Raw genomic sequence first — 24115 nt, 5'->3', positions numbered from 1 at the left:
AATTGTAGAATACAGTGTAGTAATTCCCCCTGATTTAATTTGAATGAATGGCAAGGTCTTAGGCTAAGTCTAACTAAAGCTTATAACTTGGCAAAAATCTATTTGCTTATTTCACACATGGGCAAGACCTTAAAAACAAACATTGATGCATCAGCTCAATGCTCTCATTTGCCATACAATAGCTATAGTTCATGCACAAAAACTTTTTTTGTTGATTAACCTAACCTTTTCTTGTGGATATATCCTGCTGCGTGTTGATTAGCGACCATGATTGTACCAGACCCTTGCTACAATATGTGGTAAGAATGGTTTAACTGAATTACACATTGAGAATCAAGAGTAGGCCCTACCGAATTGCTGCAGCCAACAGCAAAAGCAGCCAGGCAGCTGCAGTGCTACACCCTGGAGGCATGATTTTAAAAATGCCCCCTGAGTGTACCACTGTAGCGGCCTGGCTGCTCTAGAAAGTAAAAACCTAATGTTCCTCTCACAATACATCACGTCATACATTAACTTGTTGTAGCCCATGACTACTTTTTCTTTAGCAAATTCAGAATGTCACTCTTGGCGCAAAACTAGTTCTGTCATAATATCTCTTTTCCCTACACAATTGTGAGGGTTAAAAGGACTCAGGACAACAATATCACAACAATGTCACAATAGGCTAGGCCTAGAAACAGAGTGAACAGAATAATAGACTACTATTCCCAAGATAAGAGTCAGATTCCTCTTTAAATATGTAGGCGGTAGGCCTGTGTCTGAGTAAAGCATGGATAAAGTAAATAAAGTCTGAATAGAGCATGAAGCATTCCACACTGCTGTTTGATATTTTTGTTTTAATCCCTTAACAGTGTCCCGCTGGCGGGACGGTTACCCCCCCCCCCCACCTCCCCCCAACATTCTAAATCAATTGTATGCACCATATTGCTATGTAGCATAGTAATGTTATTTCAAAGCTTTGACTTTCTTTGAGGAATCCAAAAAGGACAAAAATTTGACATTTTTTTGGATTTAAAAGTCCTATCTGTATAGTGCTTTTGGCATTCTCAGATTTTCAATTTTATTATGTCTCAATTAAATGTGATCCAAAAATGGTCTGTTCCCCAGCAGAAAGAAAAACTCCCTCTGTGTGAGTACCTCCGCTTTTGGTGCTACCCCCAAAAGAGGTGGGAACAATGCCCTTGTAAATAGGCACAGTGCAATTTCAGGCAAAAACTCGACATTTTTATTGAGATCGATGTGGTTAAAAAGTATTAACAAAATGATTGACAATGTGGTGTCTCAATTAGGTACATGTCCACAGAATGGCTGTAGAACATTGTGTTAGCATTCACTAGATGGCGATAGATTACACTTGAGATGCTGCGCACATCCAGAAATCGGAAGTGACGAAGCAGCCAACATGTTGTGCAGTTCCAGAGCCCTCTGGCAGTTCTTGTCATTTTCCGCTAGCCTTTACCCACGCTTTGTTAGTTGTGAACTCTCGTAATTTCATGAAGTGCCTCTGTGAATGTCGTTTATGACTGCTGACGGTCTTGACTGCAAGATTTTCCATTTCACGTGAAAAGATATTCCACCTAAATACAGTATACTACTTATACTAGTGCAAGTGCAAATTCCCAGCAAGCTGACTAGCTAACGTGTGATGATGCTCTGTCTCCAAATGCTAATAATAAAAAGGTAGTTGTTGTAGATGACCATTTGAGTAGACCATCTGAGCACTTTATTGTACATGGGTAGTTTGATTCAAGCGGCTACCGAGATATAATGGAAGTTGCAAGGACCTCGCAAGGCAGGAGTCAGGTCGCAGATGCTGCAAAAAGTGGTGTCAGCCAAGAAATCAAAACACATTTTCGAGTCTGCCGCTTCATCATTGAAACTGGTAACGTTGACTAAATATGGAAGTTTTGTTTAAGTTTGTATGGGAGTTATGCATAAGATCTGTCTTACCTAATTGTAGACGAATATTTTCCAATCTGCAATTAAAACAATAACGTAAGACTTCTTCAATGTTACCTGTTGTACCTGTTGTACAGGTGTGAAGTTGGGCATGCGGTCCATGCCAGTGGCTACTGCATGTACTCTGTACCACAGATTTTTTCGGACAGCCAGTCTGGAGGTCTATGAGCCATACCTGGTTGCCATGTCCTCCATTTACCTAGCTGGTAAAGTCGAGGAACAACATCTAAGAACTCGGGACATCATCAATGTCTGCTACAGGTAATTGACAGGAGGTCCATAATGTCCTTCTTGTAGTCAGACCAAATACTTTTGAGAGCGTTCACAGCGTTTTTTAGGCCTATCCAAAAAAATACCTTATTCTCCTGCCCCATTGCAGGTTCTTCCATCCTGGTAGTGAGCCCATGGAACTGGATGGGAAGTTCTGGGAGCTGAGGGATAGTGTGGTCCAGTGTGAGCTTCTTATCCTGCGACAGCTGAACTTTGTGGTGTCATTTCAGCACCCTCACAAGGTAATGTTTGCTGCCTTTTGGTCATAGAATAATTCATTTTATATATTAAAGAAGCTTTGAGTATTTCATAATAGTCCTCAAAGTGTCAGTCTTGAAAAGTTTTGAGAAGTCCTCCTGTGGACAGTGCAGTGATTGCAGTCCACATTATCCCATGTTTTTTTCCCCCCTTCCAGTATCTGTTGCATTACCTCGTCTCTGTGCGAAATCTCTTAAATCGCCATGCCTGGTCTCGTACGCCCATAGCTGAAACGGCCTGGGCTCTGCTTAAAGACAGTTACCACGGCTCGGTGTGTGTGCGGCACCCACCCCAACACCTTGCCCTCTCTGTCCTTTACTTGACCATCCAGAGCTATGGAGTGGAGATGCCCTCGGGAGAACTGGAGTGGTGGCAGGTGAGGGCTTTGTGCTTGTTGACTCATTGTTACCTCGACCCAGGAAGTTATGTTGTCAGGTTTTTTTTTTGTTTTTGTGTGTACGATTGTGCAAAAACAACCGTACCCATTTTCTTTTTTTTATTATTGGTAGCCAGAAGATTTACAAAAAGACATTTTCAAAAAGTTCCCTTGGCTTGTTTTGACAATTATACATCACAATAGTCTAATGTTCAATGGAAAGAGACAAATTCACAGGTAAGCAAGCGGTCCCATTTTCATGACTTAATAAAAAAGGTGTTACATGGGCCAGGGGGGAACAACACATTACATTTTGGAGTGGCTCTGACTCACGGGGTGGCCCAATAAATTTAGTTCCACTTTTGCTTACATTGCCCCTCTGCCCCTCTGGTTTTGTTATGCTGCTTAGGGCTGCCTGGAAGTTAACTTTTCATTTCTTATTATACATGTTGGATCCTAGACTTAGTGTGGTGTTTCTTTACAGGCCCTGTGTGACGACATCAGTCGGGGAGAAATTGAGGACATCATGTCAGAACTACTGCAGCTGTACGACATGGAGGCCAAGTGCATGTGAAGAATGGGGACTACTGAGTGCACTAGTCATCATCTGAAGATCAAGAAACGCAACAGTGATAGGGTATCACTCTGAATGTTAGTTTTTATGTGAAACACCTTTGACACATTCTGTTACCCCTACTTGGAGGCAAATTTGCTGTAAACACTGCATCTCAGCAGGTTCTGATGTGAATATGATATTGCTGTAAAACACAACCAGAACATCTGTCCGCTGTGCTGAAATTACCGGGACCTTTTTCTCATGTTTCCATCAGTGGAACAATGCATCACTGCCTCTGTGTAGTGAGGTATGGGACTCCCTCTTCCACCCACGTTATGAGCGGTGTACCCTCAGTCTCCCAGCTCCAATGCCCCACTTTCATCCCCTTGTATTGTGCCATTAACTCCGTATAATCTATGAGAAGAGGAGAAGGGGAAGTGTGTGTGTGTGGAGGGTTGCTTTTGTCGGTGCAGGGGAAAAGAAATGACCGTTTGAGTTGCCTCTAGCCGTCCCCTGCACCGGCCTGGGAACATGAAGGTAAAAGAGACTGAATCTGGGACAGTTCTTTGATAGTTCATTATTTAATTACACTCAGCCTACTCCCGTTAGACAGAGTCCCTGTTGGCTCCTATGGTTTTGTTAAGATGTATGACAGTGAAGTGGAATCCATGTGCCATTTGGGAATTTCACCACAGAGTTAACTGTTCCGTTCCTCCTCCATTGGTTCAAATGGGCCAATACGCAGAAACACATGAGCTTTCCTCTTGAACTGTCTCATGATAATTCCATGGATAATTCCAGGAAACATTTTATAGTGTAAAAAAAGTAATTGTGTGATAGAATAACTGCATATTACTGCACATGTGAGTGAAGGGACACCTGCTTCATGTGAATACTGCTAATAAACAAGCCTAGGTTTTTGATATTTAAGCCCTGTAGCCAATCAAATAACCTATCCATGCCCAGGTATTGATTGACTGTAACTGTTGTAGCTTGGTCTGCGCCATTATTTTATTACTTTGTCTCCTAATTAGAGTGTCAGAGACTGTCTATGAACACTGGAGTTTGTTTGAACACACTCAGAACAGATGACTGCCGGATTCTGAGGAGCAATTTGCTGAAGTTTACAAAAAAGTATATTGCATTAAAATGGTGGACGTCTTTAAAATTGTTACATAATTCATCTCTGTGTTGATTTCTCTGTGGACCTTGGGGACGCTGTGATTTTCCGCTTCCCCTTTTTGCACATTCTTTTCCGTAAAAAAAAATGGCACCTTGCGTATGTGTGCTGTAGATGAGGAAACCTTATAAAGCACAAAGTCATTGCAAAGTCAGTCAAGTTTTACCTCAAAGCATAGCACTTTTGTTAGGTTTAACGCAAACTCATTTGCAAAACATATCTGTTGTCTGTTGTTTTTTATCATGACGGGTAGTATTTTATTGGTAAGTGTCAATTGTACTTTGTGATGGCTGTAGTGGGGCTGGGCGATATGGACCAAAAGTCATATCCCGATATATTTAGGTTGAATATCGATATACGATATATATCCCGATATTTTTTCCGCAAAGTTATAGCTGTAAAATGAAATGTTCAATCAAATATGAGTAGTTTTATTGAAAACTCACTATTCAAATAATAATAAAAAGTAAACATAAAACTGGAGTGCCTTTTTTTTTAAATCAAAGCTCCGTAAGGTGCACATTTAAATAAAAAAAATATCTTAAATAAAAGTAGCCTATAAAATAAAATAGGCCAATCTTTTTCTGAAATAAATATATTTATATGAGAAAAGTAGCGTGCAGTTTCACAGCAGTGCAGAGAGGGGAGCAGTGCAGAGAGCTCCGGTCAGCGGCTTGTGTGGAGCAAGGATCACGGCGCAAATTTGAAGTATATCGATATATGCGATATGGTCTAATTCCATATTGCATTTTAAAATATATCGATATATCTTTTATATCGATATATCGCCCAGCCCTAGGCTGTAGTTATAAGAATAGCACTCTTATTGTAGAGCAAAATTAGGCCCCCGCAGGGACGCGACTGGCTGGGGCACCTGCACCCTATGCCGGCGGCCTGGGTTTGATTCCCGCCCCGTGGTCCTATCCGGATCCCACCCCAGCTCTCTCTCCCACTGACTTCCTGTCATCCTCCACTATCCTGGCAATTAAAGGCATAAAAGCCCAAAAAAATATACGTAAAGGAAAAAATGTAACAGTGCCAGCTGATCCCTTGAAGGTAAACTATGCAGTATTGGCAATTTTCTTTCTGTTTTCTCGGTTTTTGCTTCTTTTTCGCTGGCTCTGTCATGACGAATGTCTGAGAAACTCCTTCGATACCTTTTTCTAGCTGGTGCCTGGCGTGTATGTGTATTTGAATGCAGTAAAGCAATTCGTTACACTCGTTATACTTCCTGACACTGAGGCCGTCGGCCCCCCGGCCCACAGTTACAAGGGTGGTTTTTCCGCTCACAGGCGCTAGGGGGAAGCGAGACGGCCACCATTCACCCCGAAAAAAGTCATATAACCATTCCAATGACTCTGAAGCTAAAAAACTAGCATATTAAGCTAAAAAACCTACATAGTGTGCCTTTAACTGCCATCCAGGAAATGGGAGCACAGGGTTTCTACTTGTTGTCCGAGTTCCGTGACGGTGGACATAAATCTTCATCACCTCCTTTGAGTCACACCCTTTGAATAATACATTAAATGGGTGTGAATGCAGCTTTGCTTAATGCTTTAGCGAGGGCACATCCCTTAAAGTGATCGCACCCCTCACATGTGTAGTAACGGCCGTTTTTTTTTTGGTCATTTTAACTTAAATATATTTAGACGAGTAAGACCATTGATACCAATACACCACATTATAACAGTATGTAGGGAAAAGCATGCAAGATTACTAGTAGTTAATCAGGAGGAAAACAGCATCATATAAAGGTCATCTCTAGATTTACACAAAGGCCTGTCATTATGCCTAATGGTTTTTGCATCATTCTGATGAGTGTATTCCAATCATTTGGGAGAGTGTATTTAAATGATTTAGTAGAGTGTATTGGGTGATTTAGCAGTTCATCTAATTTCTCATCTAATATACCCAACCAGAGTTCTAAAGCTCGTTCACGCCACATTCCACAGTATTCTTCTTCCTAGCACGGAAAGCAAACAGTTTTAAGCCAAAAAGCCGCCAATTCATGATACTGTTCAGGGCTCTTTTTTATTCAGGATCTCCTTGGATGACGCCGCTTTGTGAACTAGGCTAAGCATCTTAAATTACTTATTCCTCTGCAGAGTGGTGTGTGAGAATACTTGAAATCCCATAATTTTTTCCTCAGTGTTGAAATTAAATGAATTTGAAAGTGTGCTTTCAGTGTTAGACCAAATTAAAATCAGAAACAAGAGAGAATGTCTAGACTTGCATGTGGAGTTCCAAAAGAGCTAAAAATATCAACAGCCCTTGGTACTTATAAGCATGAATGCAATGAGTGTGGTTTTGTGGTACACCACAACCCATCTCTGCAGTACAGTACAGTAGCCTCTTCACCATCATTGAAGTTCAGAGAGGGATAGAATGAGGATAGTTTGATGCTGGCACATTCTGACTTGCTGTTGGAGCCATTTGTTATTTTCCTAAGGACATGCTGGACCTTCTTGTACAGTTGTTGTAATATCATTCTGGATGTGAATCCAATGTGATATTTCTGGCTTCTCATGTACCAGTTCACAAGCATGCACGCACCAACCATATGCACACCATCTCGCCTCTCTCTCTGTCTCCCTCCCCCTTCTGCAGTGAGTACGGCATGTGTCCTAATGCCGGGCATGATGAATTATGGAGAGGGTACATGTGCAGCCACATTCACTTCCATCAATAAAACATCAGCATGTTCTTCAGTAAAGGAGAAGGGTGCCCAGTAAAGCTGGGCTGGGATTGAAAGTGCAAGTTTGCCCTGTCTCCCGTTCCAACTCCAGTCTGCCATATTCTTCTCACTTCTTCCTCTTGCACTCCCTGCGTTCTGTGTGCTGTCTCGTGTCTTATGTGGTTCCCGCAGTCCGTTTCAAGTTTCGACTCCGCCGTTGAATTCCCTCTCTGACGTCACTCCTCTCAGCCTCTTCCAGGCTGAGCCTTGTTGTGCTACCCCGTTGTCTCTTGGAATATTTTCTCTCTCTCTCTCTCTCTCTTCACCTGTTTGTTAAGATCACAATCCAAAACGATGCTTAGCTCCTTTGCTGGGTGCCCCCCCCCCCTCTCTGCCATCCCTGCATGGCTTTTTAAAGTTCCCTTTATTGTCTCTGCCATGTTTTCGCTTCACCAGCTTCACACGGGCCATTTGGGGGTTGTTTTCTTTTTGTTTTGTTTCTTAACTCAAGGGGAGGACAAAACACTCAAATAAACAAACAAACAAAAAATAAGTGTGTGTCCACTCAACAGAGAGTTTATCTTGGTTGATCGTGGCAATGAGTAGGACAAATGAGATAGGACAAATGAGATAGGACATATGAGTAGGACAAATGAGATAGGACAAATGGGGACAAATGAGTAGGACAAATGAGATAGGACAAATGAGATAGGACAAATGAGTAGGACAAATGAGTAGGACAAATGAGAGGACAAATGAATAGGACAAATGAGATAGGACAAATGAGATAGGACAAATGAGTAGGACATATGAGTAGGACATATGAGTAGGACAAATGAGATAGGACAAAATGAGTAGGACATATGAGTAGGACAAATGAGATAGGACAAATGAGTAGGACAAATGAGATAGGACATATGAGTAGGACATATGAGTAGGACATATGAGTAGGACAAATGAGATAGGACAAATGAGATAGGACAAAATGAGTAGGACATATGAGATAGGACAAAATGAGATAGGACATATGAGATAGGACATATGAGATAGGACAAATGAGATAGGACAAATGAGATAGGACAAATGAGATAGGACATATGAGTAGGACATATGAGTAGGACAAATGAGATAGGACAAATGAGATAGGACATATGAGTAGGACATATGAGTAGGACAAATGAGTAGGACAAAATGAGATAGGACATATGAGATAGGACATATGAGTTCTAATCACTCTTCTCCTGCTCACAGACTTCTCCCTCTTCGCCCGTGAGCTTTTCATCACTTGTCAACGCTGAGGGCTTGAAACCGACTGGGCAAACGTTGTGAACGAAGTGGTTTCTTTCTCACCTCAGAAGCCTGAATCACTGCCAGTAGTTTGGGCTGACGCCAAATCAATCAACTTTCAGGAAAGAAAGAGAAAAAAAGCAGGTGATGGATAGGGGGCTTCTGCAGAGAAGAAAGATGCAGGATGATGAGGTAAACTATCCGCTTTAATTATAGCACACGAAAGAGACATTTGAGGCAAAAAACACATTTAAATCTATCAGTGCAATACAAGGGTCTTAACAATAGTCATATGGAAAGTGGCTTACTTTATATGTATATATATATATATATATATATATATATATAAATGGGAAAAAATAAAAGACCACTGCACATTTTTCTTTCTGATGTCACCCTACGGTTGCTGAGTGACATTCGAATGAGATGACAGTCATATTAGATAGATAGATAGATACTTTATTGATCCCCAAGGGGAAATTCAGGGGGTCTCAGTAGCATACAGACATCACACACAACATGCATATTAAAAGGATGACATCAGAAAAATGTGCAGTGGTCTCTTAATTTTTTGCTGTATATATATTAATGCAAAGATGGCACACCATGTATGCCAAGAGCAAATACAGTGTCACTGATTCTTTGAGTGTGTTATGCCTCAATACACCTAAGTAGTTGCAGTGGAGTCGACGTAAACAGTTCAGAACTATTTGCTGGAGTACTCAAACAGTGTGGATATTGCAAAATGATGCAGAAGGAAAGGGCTAAAAGCACTGTGTCCCATGGTAGTGGAGAAGGAGCCGGAGGAGCCTCGTCTGGCAATGGGAGTGTCAGTGAGTGGACTGTGGTGGTGGCCCATGTGGTGAATGGCAGCAGCCCACAGACTTTCATCTCAGGCCCTGGCTCTGATCGGACAGCTCTCCTTCCACGGCTAATGCACTCTCCCTGGGGTGGATACAGGGAGAAGGAGAGAGAGATGGAGGAATAGATAGAAGAAGAGAGATAAGGAAGAAGAGAGGGAGAGGAAATACAGAGAGCACAAGGTATAGGGACTTGGATGGAGGAGTTAGTTATGTCTTTTTCTATACCTACCTGTAAATAATGCATACCTCATGTGAAGGTTCCCTTCAGTCTGTGTTGATGTGTTTGCGTGCGTGCATGTGTGTGATGTGTTTTCAGTGCTAAATGTGGTTGCATGTTTGGCGTTTGCATATGATGAAATATGAAATTTCCATGCAGAATTCATCATCTTCCAGAAGGTGCTAAATTGCAAGGTTTGCTTACGTAAATCGCACACCAGATAGCAATACACAATATATGATTCCTCTTCTATATGTTTTCCCTGTCATATGGTGACATCAGTCTTACAGGGGGGAAAAAAACTACTTGCTTTATTTCCTGGTATATTGTTTGTGTGTGTGTGTGTGTGTGTGTGTGTGTGGTGGTTTGTGCAGGTGTGCATCTTTGCATATGAAGGTTGGCGTGGCAGCAGCAACACGCTAGGCCTTTCAAGACCCCTGGCATTACTAGTACATTTAAACCCTGCATGCATGATCCCAGATGCCAGGGAGGTCTGACCTGTCTGGTTGTTAGGGGGCAAGGGCGCCTGCAGGAATAAATGTTACGGTATGCAGACAGAGGGGGTACCTGAATAAAAACCCATCACAAATGCCTCCAATGGGAGAAGTAGTCAGGGTCAGGCCATGTTTCATTGGTCTGAGGCACACTACATAATTAGCCTACTACACTGTACACTGTAATAATGGATCAAAGGCTCCTGAGTATTTGGAGGGAATGCCCTTTTACATTATAGCGATTTTTTCATATTGCTTACAAGGCTCGACTAGGCTATGTTGTGACGTGAATATTCACATGTTATTGACGCACCTATTTATTTTGAACTTATCTTTCTCCGTGAAGCAGTGTCGTGGAGGTGATGGTTCGGCTCTGTTGAACTTCACACATGCATTAGCTTTCATCTCGCTCGCTATATTGAAAAGGGGCGGTTGTGAGGTGGCGCGCCTGCTGACGTGATCGCACAGTCAGAGGACAGAGAGGGAGGGACTTAAAGGATGAAGCTGAGGCAGGGGTGGAGAGAGTGAGGGAGAGAGGAGAGTGAGTGAGTGAGTGAGTGAGAGAGAGACCCTCCCTTCCCTGTTCTCTCCATCCGCGCATAGCAGCCCGCGCGGATGCTGCGTCCGAGGTCCTCAGCGCCCGACTCAGCGAGGGGGTCCTCATCTCATCGCATATAAATCCAAAATATCGCATCACCCACTTCAACAGTCTGTTTTTCTTTAAGATTTTGAAAGTCTGGCCGTTCTTTTGTTTTGATCTCAACAGCCTATTAAACAACCCCGTAATTTTCACGTGCTTTGGGACAGTCACCTTTATACGATGTCTCCATCTCTTATTTTTTTTCTGCAGAAGCCCAGTCTAACCAGGCAACAACTGCATTATTTTAGGATCAGAAATTTCATCAACATTACTAAAGCGACATAATATCGCGATTATAAAGTGCCACCGTGTAACAGCAAGTGCTGTATTTTCGGCAGATGTCGATATTTTTCATTTTCATTTCTAAAGAGAAGATTACTGGATTTTCCATTTTCCTGCATCCCTCGCTGATGTCCTTGGAGCATGGCCTGGTGAGTCGGTGCTTTTGGTATTTACCCCAGACTAGATTCTACACATGTGGTTTACATTTAAAAAGTATGTATAGTCGATAGATTCCGTAGTTTATTTCCGTTGAGCCGTCTGTTTACACGTTATTGTTTTTGTGGTTAGAGAATAGGATGTTTTTTTTTTTTTCCAAATGATTAGAAATCCCGTCTAATGTTTTATCTTTATCAGGATTAGTGATAGATGCCAATCTCGTGAAACTGCTGCAGTGTAGCAGCAGAACAGATAAATAATATGTTTAAGTAAAATTATAAAGGACTATCTTTCCTGTAGGCTATAGTATAAACAAAGTCTCTAGGCACATCTGTCATTACAATGTCATTTTGTTGTGACGGTAGATCGGTCAGGATACATTTGTTTCTGGTACTGGTTCTATTATTATTTAACCCCCAGAATAAATGGGTTTATTCCTTCTCGTGCACGGTTGGAATGACTATTGTTAAATGGGTTTCTTATAATCGAAATGGTCCTTAGTCGACTTTCATCATAACCACCTGAGGTAGCCTACATTTTCCACCTGTAATGGTTTAGCTTATGTGTTTGTGGATGACGGGATAAAGACCCAGAGCGAGAGGAGAAGCAACAGCAAGCGAGGTGATGCTCCAACTATCCACACCGGTAACCTTGCGGAAGGGGCATTGCGCTTACCGGATGGAAGTGGCGCACACCAGCTGAAAAGCCTGTCTGTACCCTCTCGTCCTTATCATCTACCATCAATTTGAATTATTATTGTGGATTTCCTAACAAGCTAAGGAGTGTGGTTTGAAATTCGAAGCAGTTTAGATATGTTTTAATGTTGAGAGACAATCGCCTTGTGAAGGTGACCAAGGTCATTTTATTTTGGGAAGCATCATTGGCTACAGGAATCCATGAAATGACACACACACAGTGTAAAGTGATTAATACTTATAAACAGGCCAAACACAAGGCCAAATTTAACCCAATCATTGTATCTGGTGCCTCGGATAGGCTACTTTGAGCACAACTGCAAGTGCATTTGAGTGGGGCGGGGGACGGGTGTGAGAAGATGCTTTGATCCTGCTTGATGACCGTATGTCCGTAATCGATACTCGCCTGTGATTGGGCACTTAAATACGATCGTCAATCCTGGACCACTGTGACAATTGGTTTACATCATTTGAACGGGTGTTAAGGTGCTATAAAATTAAAATTGATATTTTAAATATGCCTAATTACAGCAGTGGTAGGCTACGTAAACTTGTAAATTGATATAACATATGATGAAAAACAAAGCTACTTAGCACACACATCCTTTAACAGACCTTCACTGCTTTTATGCAGTTTTTGTCATTATTGACTGAAAACACTTGTTAGCAATATTTCATGCCTTTCCTCCCTATAGCTATTACAGAGGGAGAAATATGGGCAGCTCTTAACTGGCATGGAAGCCTTGTGCATACAGACATAGCAGAAAATGGCATTTATGCGGTTCCCTGAGCAATAGATAAAGAATGTCCAAATATTTATTTGTGTGTGTGTGTGTGTGTGTGTGTGTGTGAGGGAGAGAGAGAAGCAGAGGCCCCTAACTGTGTTAGTCTTTTGTAAATATTGAATGCTGAAATGTGCACCCTCAATCTCTCAGCTCATATGCTGATTGCCCAGATTGGAACTTTCTTGAAAATGTGATCTTGAAGAGCAAGAATTGGTGGCCTAGTTGTGGTCCACACATTGTCCTAGTTTGTGTGTTTGAAATGCAGGGTTGGATTGAGGTGACCCAGTAGATGCATCACTAAAACTGTGCCTCACCGTCGGAGCCCTCTCCTCCTCGCCCATTAAAATTCCTTCACTGAAAACTGAGTCACCCCCCCTCCCACCCTCTCTCTCTCTCTCTCTCTCTCTCTCTCTCTCTCTCTCTCTCTCTCTCTCTCTCACACACACACACACACAAATATATGCATACTTTTGAAGAGTCTTATTTTTTCCTTTGACTCATCTGTTATGACAATATGATACACACAAACAGCCATGACATATTTAGTCATTTTGATAGATCTGAGTCTATTTGTATCAATTGTCAAAAGTCATTTTTGTCATTTTGTTATGAATCATATTCAAACACTCAGTCAGAATATGTTATCTTTTTTAATACTCCTAATTTACCTTTCTTTTTAAAGTTGCTTTGGTAGCATTACAGCATTATTATATTGTCATGACAGAATCATGAAAATTACAATGGATAATTATGGTGGATGCTACATCTTTATAACTGATGATAAATCACTATTTGTTTGATAATGGAATCTGAAAGCAACGGAAGAGGTGGATAGAGCCTCATGGGCAGATTAGCGCAAACCTACACTCTTAAAACGAATTTGTTGAAAATAACACAACCCATCTCCATGTCCAGATAGAGACAACACAGTTTGTGTTGTTTCTAACACATACGTTTAAGAGTGTACAACTGCATCTTCATCCATCTGCATACATACGGAGGCATTTGCATAGGACACACCCTGTTGCACCCTCGATAGCTATGGGTGTGGCAGAGGACTCAGCCTTGAGAGATGTACAGCTTCACTTTGAGTGTACTGCCAGGACCATGAGCGAGGCCTCCCTATCTGTGCCCTAAGAAGTGATACAACATCCCAGAAATTCCTGTGTTGTCCAGAGACCTGTCTCAGGCGCCTGGTTTTGATGCCTGCGAGTTTGCAGGGCTTAGGTTACTCCCCACAGACTAATACGCCAGTGCAGGCCATGCGGAGCTTTCCTGAAATACTGGAACCCGTGTAATGAATACAGGCCACTGCAGCGAGGGTGGAGGAGATGGAGGGATTATGGAGAGAGAGGGGGGGGGCAGAGAGACTGAAAAAGAAAGGGATGACGGGTGACACGAATGGAAGAGGCAGGGAGAAATCGATGAATTTTTGGGGAGGACAGGGTGTCAAACAAATCCAAAGATGTGAATATTTTACAGTGGCCGTGAAAAACGCGAGTAACTGTTGATGTGAGGACGCCTGGCGCCCTGCCTTGCCGAGCGTCTCATCTAGTGCGAACCGTCCCTGTCCGTGTGCAAGGATGCACTCGACTGTGCATAGCGTGTGGGCATATCGGTGCATGTTGCATGATGAAGTCATTCGAAATGTGCCTTTAATTAGAACAACAGACACACACACACATGACGCATACACACTTATATATGTACATATACAAGGTAAGGATAGTCAAAAAGTATGCAAATATTTCTTGGTTCTCGTCTTGTTGATACAAAGCACATCAGAAAGAGAGTTCAAACACAGTGCACTCTCCATCAAACCTGCATTATTTACAAAGTAAACCCCATAGAACTAAAGCTGAATGGAGACTTACGAGATTAGAATACACTGAAAGAAAAAACCTGCTAGAAACCTTGAAGAGCTGAAGGAAATCTGGCACAGCCGAGTGCGATAAGAAACACTAACCCAGTCAACTGAAGGCTCCCTACATGACACTACACCATGTATGTGTGTGTGTGTGTGTGTGTGTGTGTGTGTGTGTGTGTGTGTGTGTCTGTGTCTGTGTTTGTGTGTGTGTTCTGCAGTCTATGGGGACTGTGTCTGTTCAACTCAGTGCAAATGAACAGGAATTGCCTTTATTTTGACTTGGTGTGACAATAATTCATTACTGTCTTGTCTGCTTGCCTGCCTCCTCACCGGTACGAAGCCCTGTCAGTCCAGCTTTGAAATGGATTTGTTTTGCAGTTGCTTCAGCCACCGCAAGGTGAGGAGGGAGGCTCGTGGTAGAATGAGTTTTTGTCTCTCTGTGTGCACATCCACACACACACGCACACACACACACACACACACACACGCACACACACACACACACACACACACACACACACACACACACACCAAACAAACACACAGGTGCAGATACACACACGCACACATTGAAATGAAGGGTGTTATGTAGTCTGAAAATCCATCATCCCAGGGAAAAATAATGTCTGAAGCTATTCGATGTGTGAAATCTTAGTCGCAGAGGTATGGACGTCATTTGTTATTTTTTTTCTTTCTTCTTCTCCTCTGTATTCTCTCTTTCTTCCTTTGTTCCATTTTGAGAAACAGCCTATCAGAAGCCAGTCACCTCAGTCTTTCTTCTCTGGGAACATTTCAGGCCAGAGAATCGCATTCTGACAGCGAATTAATGTCAAGATTTTAATTCCATAAGATGCCTTATGTCTGCCTGGATTAAACGGGTGTGAGTTGACTAGCGCTTGCTAGAACTCCTCTCTCATTAGTGCTATTTTAAGCCTGTTAGAAACTCGTCGCTGGATCCTTCCAAACACTTTCATGCATGCACACCAAGACGAAGTCGTAGAAATGTGACACGTTCAGCTGATGCTGAAACGCAGTAGTAGTGACAACAATGTTAGTGGCATAAATAAAAAGCTTTCTTTAAGTACGCTGCCATACTGTTCTTTTATGCTCTCTGCTGTTTATGCAAATTCTGAGAGCTTTTATGACATTGTTCTTAGGGGAACCTTTTACATTTTCTTGGGTGTTATTGTATACTGCTTGAGAGCTGTCACCAATTGGCAAATCTAAATTCTGTGTGTCACAATTCTGATTCGGATTAAAGGTTCATTTATAGAACCCGTTTTTGTTCCTAAGCTTTAGGAGTGTCGACATGTTGCATGTCTCCAGAGACACAGTCGGAGTGTGTTTTGTTCAGTTGGGAGTTTGTCAGTGTGATGACACCGTCCTCACTCTGCGAGTGTGTCGGTGTTCAGTGAGGGCCACTCTTGTGTGAGGCTGCATCAGAACTTGCCATATGAGATCCAGAGTGAAAGGAGCTGGGCATTGACTCATCAGCCTACAGCCTCTGCAGCTTTTCTCTTTCTTCCTCCTCTTCCTCTTTGCCTTCCTCTTCTTCATCTTCCTCTTCCTCATCCTCTTCCTCTTCTTCTTCTTCGTATTCTTCATCTTGGTCTCCATCTTAATATTTCTTCTTTTTTCCATAAAACACTGCAGCTTTTCTACTGTGATTCCTGAAAGGCTCAGCAAACTGCTTTTTTAAAGTTTTCAAACAGTGAATATATATATAACAATCATTTCTACCCACATTTCCACCAAGATGTTTCTAAGACATTTCTTAATGCCTGACGTAAGTAGGTAAGTAAGTAAATGTAATTTATATAGCACATTTACATGTGTCTTCATATGTGTCTTATGTGCTTCACAATAAAAAAAAATGAGTTGGTTCCAACTCCAATTAATACCTCCAGACAAAAAAACTAAAAGTACCTCCAGACAAAATACAAATAGAATCTCCATCCACAGCTCCCATGACTCAATAGCTGTTGAACGCAGGTGGGAAGAAATGAGTTTTTCGCAAGTATTTAAAAGCAGTCTTAGATGATGCTGATTTGAGGTAGACAGTGGTTCAAAAGGTGCAGTGAATGGACACTGTCACGGTCGCCTTTCTGTGTGAAATGCGAGCGTGATGTGTCCAGGTGTGCTTGCGATGCAGACCATTATGGTCATGATGGGGTGTATAGGTTTAACATGTTTGTTACATAACCTAGAGCATGACCATTTAATGCTATAAAAGCAGTCAATGCCACTTTGTACTGGATTCTATATTTTAAAGGGGAACTATGCAGGTTTTTTAGCTTAATTTACCTTAACTGAAGCTTCGAAGGCATTGAAATGGCTATATGACTTTTTTCGGGTTGAATGGTGGCCATCTCGCTTCCCCCTAGCGCCTGTGATTGGAAAAACCACCGTTGCAACTTTGGGCCGGCGGGCTGGCGGCCTCAAAGACAGAAAGTCTCGCAGCCATAGCTCGCAGCCTTGCGATGTAACCGATTTCTTTATTGCACTACACACATACACACTAGGCACCGGCTATAACAAGGTAGCAATGTATTGTTTTTAGCTGGAAAAAGCTGCCTTTAACAGCAGCATTGACTTGTTTGTCAAATTTCACTTCTGGATCAAAAAGCACTGCAAGATTATTGACCTGTGGTTTAATAAATGGGGTTGGGGGCCCAGGATTCCCCTCAGGCCCTCAGTTGGTTTGGGAGGACCAAATAGAATAGCAGTTTTACTGGCATTTTGATATCCTTGATAGCCATTGAGCCTTTTAATAGAGCATTGGTTACCAAGGGACAAATTTAGATATAATAGCAGATAATTTGCTTAGTAATGAAATACGACATTATGTTTACAAATCATTTGACCTAACAGAGAGAAGAGAAAAGGGCCCTAAATAGACCCCAGTGGGACTCCAGAAGTCATAACGGCAGGTGCAGAGAAGCATGTCCCAATGTTGCCTGTGAAGGTTCTGTGCTTAATGTATGAAGTAAAATAGTAACCGTTGAAGTAGCGATCAAAGCATTGGTTAATATTTGCTTCCCTGTAGTAACTCAGTTAAATCATTTATTTAATTATTATTATGGTATTTTCTATGAAAATAATATATATATCATATGTGCGTGTGTGGGTGTGTGCGTTTGTCTATATTTCTGTGTGTGTGTGTGTGTGCACGTGCGTGCATGTGTGTTTCTGTGTGTGTGTGTCTGCATGGGTATGTGTTTGTAGGTGCACTGTTTGTGTTTCCATGGATGCGTTTGTGTGTGTGTGTTAATGTCAGTGTGTACCTACTTGTAGGTTCGAGTGAAAAGGAGAGGTACTTGGTTACTTTAGATGCATTACATAAGCACCACGCAAATTTATGTAAGGCTGGTTCTGTCTCTCTATCTCTCTCTCTCACACTTTCAACTTGAGCTAATTGGTGTGCGTGCCATCAGGGATGCAGGATGCTTGGTGGAGGTGTATTGGCAAAGGCTAGCATTAAGTTTAAATGACAATAGCAATCTATCACTGAAATTGAGCTGTTTACTGAACTACCCCTGAAAAAAAAAAAAGCCATCAATAAGAATGTTCTTGAGAGTGTAGCGCCCAGAGAAGTGTTGTTAATGCTCAAACATTAGCATAAGATTAGCATTTTTTGGAAGTGCTTTCCGCTGTAAATGCCTTTTGAAGCTTCTCATCTAAGACTTTGTTGTTACAAGTCTTCACTGCAAGTCCCTGATGTGTCGGAGCAACACTTGCGCTTTCGGCAAGCTGGCTTGCTGTATTTTGACAGCATTTTTCACAAGCATTTTTGCCAGGGCAGAGGCGATGTGCAGCGCTGAAAAGCCCCCTCCACACCCCTGGATCAGGGTGCAATGCTGCAGTTGAGAAGGGTGGGGTCAGGGATGAGAGGGTGAGAGGCTGAGTCAGCGCCTAAGAGAGGGCCTGACTCTCTGAGTGACTCACTCATAAATGAATACTCTTCGTTAGAATGGAGAGACACTGATGCATACTTACACACCACACACACACACACACACACACACACACACACACACACATCTCCACACTCTATTTCACACATAGTCATACAGGAGAGCGAGAGAGAGAGATGTGCAGTGAGTGTGTGGTGAGAAGACTGTGACAGAAAAGGAGATACTTATAAACCCGTATGTTCATGTAAGAGAGAGAGGTAACACCACCAGATAAGGAGATAGAGAATGGGAGAATGTTGAGAGAGAGAGAGAACGAGAGAGAGACAGACGAAAGGCTGAAACATCTTTGTTGGAGTCCAGTGTATTGCTACGTTGCCATAACAACCATGTGCTGTTGACATTATATTTTTTTTTTTTATGTAAAGCGGCAGTTTTTTTTTATTATTTATTTGCACTTCAGTTTTGTTATTTATTTGCCTCATCTCTTCTCTGTTAATGCTGAGATTTTAGTTTGTCTCAGCGTTCGTCCCTTTTGTTCCTCTATGTTACTGGTGGAATCATACCTTTTATCTTAACCCTTAAAGGTTAATCATTCTGTTTTTGAAGGTTCCTCTATGTTGAATTCTGAACCCAGTGGAATCATACACCAGTGTGATGGCCTTAAAACACATTCCTCTTGACTGTGACTTACCCAATGGAGTCAGAAACAGAGATAATATGAGGCAGAAGGGAGGAAATGACGTGATACCGAGCAAATGAGGGGAAGACAAAGAGGAAGTTAGCTGTGGCCTGAATATGACCCTGTGTAATACTGCAATCCGCTACGTTAATGCCTATGTAATATTTAATTAACCGTACTGAGCCTCATTCTGCCTTTAATTAAAAGCACCAGAGACAGAAAGATTTGAAAGATTGGGGTTTTGAGTCCAAAGTTTGGTTGCTTTTTTCCCTTCTTTTTTCATTAATAAAAAAAATGTCCATACTGTGAAAGTAATAAACACTCCCTCTCTCTCTCTCTCTCTCTCTCTCTCTTTCTCTCTCTTCTTTCTTCCTCTCTTTTTGCAGGTTACTTCACCAGTGCCATAAAACCACACACGCTCATCCCTAATCGGCGACTTCTTGACCTCTCCCAAGAGCCAAATTCTCCGGCCTTAAATTGATCGTCAGTCGTCCCTCTCCTTGCCCTGTTTAATCCTCCCCTACCTCTGCCTCTGCCTGTGCCCCTGCCTGTCTCCCCCACTTTGGTTCCTGATGGATTGGGTGCACCCTGATCCATCAGACTGTTGACCCTCTGGGGAGGGGGGTAGACTGGCGCAGGCAGCAGTCTTCCATTTAGAGAGAAAAAGGAAAAGGACGAGGAGAAAAAGGAGTCCAGCTAGCCGTCCTGTCCTCCTTGCTTGTGCTCCTCACATGGAGAGCTAGAGGCAGGGAGTCACTGAAGGAGGGAGAGGTGTGGGGGGTGGGAGAACAAAAGAAAAGTTTTTTTTATTCCAGAGATCTCCCTTTTTATTAATACCTGACCCATTCTCTTAGCTTTTTTTTTTTTTTTTTTTTTTTTTTTTTTAAAGAAAAAAACAAAAAACCTTAAAACGGCCCTAAACACAATCAGGGATACAGTTCCTCATATTGAACCAAGGGAAAATCCTCCCAATTTTAAAAAGAGAAAATGTCGACAACAGCGACAATGGGCGACATGGCCAACAGTACGGTGGAGTTCTACCCAAAGCGGGGCGGAGGCGGAGGTGCGGAGGCCAACCACACGGAGGACTTTGGGGTGACTCTGGACGAGCTGCGAGATTTGATGGAGCTTCGGGGGCCAGAGGCGCTGCAGAAGATCCAGGAGAGCTACGGAGACACGGAAGGGCTCTGCCAGCGACTCAAGTCCTCCACCACTGAAGGTAAGGCCCGCACAGGGTCACACACACACACACACACACACACACACACACACACACACACACACACACACATACACACTACACACACATTCATCTATCTATTGTTTTCTTTCAATTGATCTGTCTATCAGTCTGGACAGATTGTCTGTACTGTATGTCTGCTTCCTCTGACGTTTTGTGCAATGTAGCGACTGCATCAATGGTCTTCTGCCTGTACTGTAGTGTGTGGGGTTAGAGAGAAGTTGAGATGAATGTCCTGTATGCTCAATTCAGGGTTGAGATTCTGGAGCCTGCTCTTGGTCTCAAGATCAAAGTCTTAGGTCTCTTCGTGACAATAAATGTAAAACTTGTATGAATGTATGAACTTTTTTGTCGTCTATTGATAAATAACCCGCATGCTGATCTTGTGGCTAAATAGAATTCCATTTTCCCGCTCTTTTACTAACTGACGTTGGTCAACAGCCGATCCTCTAACAGCAGGGCGGGGATGAAACAAAATCACCTGTTATAGATATATATATGTATATATATTATAGATGTACTGATAAACACACAGAAAAATGTAACTTATGTATGTGGTTCTTCATTGCTTTGTAGTGTTCATCGGTTCATTTGCATGCACATTAATTCTTCTCTCAGTCTCGATTTTGTTTTATTATCTCAACAGTCCTCCTCACTGTTAAAAGTCTGGATCTTATCTTAGTGTAGATGGGTGTGGGTGTGGGTGTTGGGCTTGTCTTGGTGTGTCGCTGTAAAGTGGTCCTGACTGCACCGCTGGCTGACTGACAGAGGGCCAGGCCAGATAAATGTGCCGTGTGCGGGGACCAGGCACCCTGCGGCTCGGCTTCACAGACACTTATGTGGGGCCTGACAGGAGCGACACCCACAGAGAATTCACCTTGCCCCTCTCCCCTCTCTCTCTCTCTCTCTCTCTTTTACTCCTCTCTCATTCTCTCTTCTCCCCATGTCGCTCTCTCACTCTGTCTCTCTGTTGCTCTCTTTGTCTCCCCTATCTTTCGTTTCTCTCGTTCTCTGTCCTCTGTCTTTCTCTGACTGTCTATAACCTCTTTATCTCTCCCATCTTTCTATATTATCCACAATCTTCTCTGGTCTTTCTCTGTCTTTCTCTCTCTCTATATCTATATATATATAGAAACCCAGCTCTCTATATATATATATATATCTAAAATCTCTATATATATAAATAAATCTCTCTGCGAGCAAAAATGTAATGACCTCTAGAATTAATATGTGTAGCTCTATATATCTATATATATAACTCTAGCTCTCTATATCTCTATATATCTCCCTCTAGCTCTCTCTCTCTCTCTCTCTCTCTCTCACTCTAGCTCTCTCTTTCTCTCTCTCTCTCTGTTTGTCATTCATTCCTAGACATTCTTGTTATTCTTTCTTTTCTTCAGTCATTCTCTTCACTTCTTAGCTTTTTTTTTCTCTTCCTCCGGTCCTTTCTCTCTCTCTCTCTCTCTCTCTCTCTCTCTCTCTCACCACACCACTCCACTTAGCCCCCTCTCTTTCTCTGTATCCACCATTTCTCTTCCTTGTCTCACTCGGCCAACTTCCCACTCTCTGTGCAAGCGTTCCTGTTAGGTTGCTAGGCTACGGAGCTGTCGGTGGCAAAGTGGGTGTAGGAAGAGGAGGATACTGGGTAAACAGCACTCTGTTGTCAGAGGAGGGATGCGGATTGAGGGGTTCTTGACGGCAACCTGGACAGATCCCTACATTTTAAGCTGAGGTTGGTATCCTCGCTTCAAAAGTCCTACCATCACTAAACCAGGTGATTCTAATTAGAACAACTCTTCAGACAGGTAGATGAGATAGTTAGTGCAGTCACCTGAGTTAAGTGCAAAGGTGGAATCAGTGCATAGCATGACTTTACCCTCCCCTGGTTTTAGGGCAAACTTGCCCCTTCCCGCTGGTGCCTCTGTTGTATTGTCATTGGTACATTGCTGTGCAGAAATATTAAACATTATATAATAAAACAGAGACAGGGCAACTCATTATTGTAAGATTCAGTGTAGCCATAAGTGGTGGGGCATCTCTGATTGTGTTCTCTTGGTCTTTTAAGGTGTACCCGTCACTGGTGGTGTGTGTTACTGGTGGTGTGAGTGAGACTGGTGGTGTGTATTGTATTGTGTGTTCAAGGTGTGAGTAGTACTGATCTATAAAGGTATGCGTGTTATGGTCTTCAAAGGTGTAGGCCTACATACAGTATTACTGGTGGTCTTTGAAGGAACAAGGCAACAAGCCCTATTTTTGGGAAACAAACTTATTTGGTGGGTACCCCAGAGTTAGATAAAAGAATGCTTGCCCTTCTCTTCTTTATTTTGGTCATTCTCTTCCTTCTTGGCTGTCTTCCTCCCGGTCCTCTCTCTCTCTCTCTCTCTCTCTCTCTCTCTCTCACACTCTCACCACAGCTCTCATGGCCCCCTCTCTTTCTCTGTATCCATGAACCTTGTCTCCTCGGCCAGCTTCCCACTCTGTGCAAGTTCCCTGTTGGGTTGCTAGGCTACTGGAGCTGTCGGTGTAAAGTGGGTGTAGGAAGAAGGAGGATACTAAGGTAAACAGCACTCTGTTGTCAGAGGAGGAGGGATGGGATTGAGGGGTTCTTGACGGGCAACCTGGACCAGATCCCTACATTTTGGCTGAGGGTTGGTATCCTCCTTCTCAAAAGGAAACCACCATCACTAAACCAGGTGATTCTAATTAGGAACTCTTCAGACAGGTAGATGAGATGGTTAGTTGCAGTCACCTGAGTTAAGGGTGCAAGGTGGAATCAGTGCATAGCATGACTTTACCCTCCCTGGTTTTGTAAGCAAACTTGCCTTCCACCTAGTGCCTCTGTTGTATTGTCATTGGTACATTGCTGTGCAGAAATATTAAAAATATTATATAATACAAACAGAGACAGGGCCTCATTATTGTAAGATTCAGTGTAGCCATAGGTGGTGGGGCACATCTGATTGTGTTCTCTTGGTCTTTTAAAGGTGTACCCTTACGTCACTGGTGGTGTGTGTTACTGGTGTTGGAGTGAGACTGGTGGTGTGTGTATTGTATTGTGTGTTCAAGGTGTGATAGTACTGATCTATAAAGGTATATATGGTCTTCAAGGTGTAGGCCTACATACAGTATTACTGGTGGTCTTTGAAGGAACAAGGCAACAAGCCCTATTTTTGGGAAATAAACTTATTTGGTGGGTACCCCAGAGTTAGATAAAAGAATGCTTGCCCTTCTCTTCTCTGTGCATGTAATAACCCAGTGTGACACTGTTACTCTAATAGCATAATTCCGACCGGAGTTGTACCAGTTAGAACATAGCTCCTTTTAGCTATAGCTATATGAGCTAGTCATTATAGCTATTGGCTGATGTTATAGCTATACAGGCTAACTGGTGTTACCCATTTCCAGTAGTTCCGCTATCTAACTTATCTAACTATGGACGACAAATTAGCTAATTGTCCAAAAAGTTGTCCTTTTAAGGAGTTTGGTTGCTATGGTTTTGTGATGGCCGAATGCTTGTGTATTTCTGAAGTACTTTGTTTGTTCGTGTGTATGTGTGTGTGTTGTGTGTGTGTGTGTGTGTGTGTGTGTGTGTGTTGTGTGTGTGTGTTGTGTTGTGGTGTGTTGTGTTGTGTTGTGTGTGTGTGTGTGTGTGTGTATGTGTTTGTGTGTGTGTTCGTATGTGTGCATGCCTGTGTGTGTGTGTGTGTGTGTGTGTGTGTGTGA

General features: G+C 42.5%; 2 protein-coding genes across 2 annotated transcripts in view; both read left to right on the top strand.

Annotated features, from left to right (window-relative positions):
- The first annotated feature begins 1403 nt into the window (after positions 1–1403).
- On the top strand, positions 1404–4587 carry ccnq (cyclin Q). Its single transcript, XM_048240425.1, has 5 exons — positions 1404–1882; positions 2037–2220; positions 2339–2471; positions 2645–2863; positions 3348–4587. Exons 1-5 carry the CDS (start codon positions 1768–1770, stop codon positions 3435–3437), a joined length of 741 nt encoding a protein of 246 aa, XP_048096382.1. The 5' UTR covers positions 1404–1767; the 3' UTR covers positions 3438–4587.
- A 15430-nt stretch (positions 4588–20017) lies between these two features.
- Positions 20018–24115, top strand: part of atp2b3b (ATPase plasma membrane Ca2+ transporting 3b) — a 40354-nt gene continuing 36256 nt past the window's right edge. Inside the window, 1 exon segment of the mRNA XM_048240424.1 lies at positions 20018–20371. Coding sequence (XP_048096381.1) covers positions 20140–20371 — 232 coding nt within the window. The 5' untranslated portion in view covers positions 20018–20139.

This window comes from Alosa alosa, chromosome 4, assembly GCF_017589495.1.
Source record: "Alosa alosa isolate M-15738 ecotype Scorff River chromosome 4, AALO_Geno_1.1, whole genome shotgun sequence".
Classification (NCBI taxonomy): domain Eukaryota; kingdom Metazoa; phylum Chordata; class Actinopteri; order Clupeiformes; family Clupeidae; genus Alosa; species Alosa alosa.
This window is presented reverse-complemented; position numbering and strand designations above follow the sequence as displayed.

What these genes read in the sequence shown, in the direction of transcription:
- ccnq (XM_048240425.1), top strand. Translation starts at nt 1,768, where the DNA reads ATGGAAGTTGCAAGGACCTCGCAAGGCAGGAGTCAGGTCGCAGATGCT. An exon ending in ATCATCAATGTCTGCTACAG is followed by an intron (nt 2,221 to 2,338) that starts GTAATTGACAGG and finishes GCCCCATTGCAG; the next exon opens with GTTCTTCCATCCTGGTAGTG. An exon ending in GAGAACTGGAGTGGTGGCAG is followed by an intron (nt 2,864 to 3,347) that starts GTGAGGGCTTTG and finishes GTTTCTTTACAG; the next exon opens with GCCCTGTGTGACGACATCAG.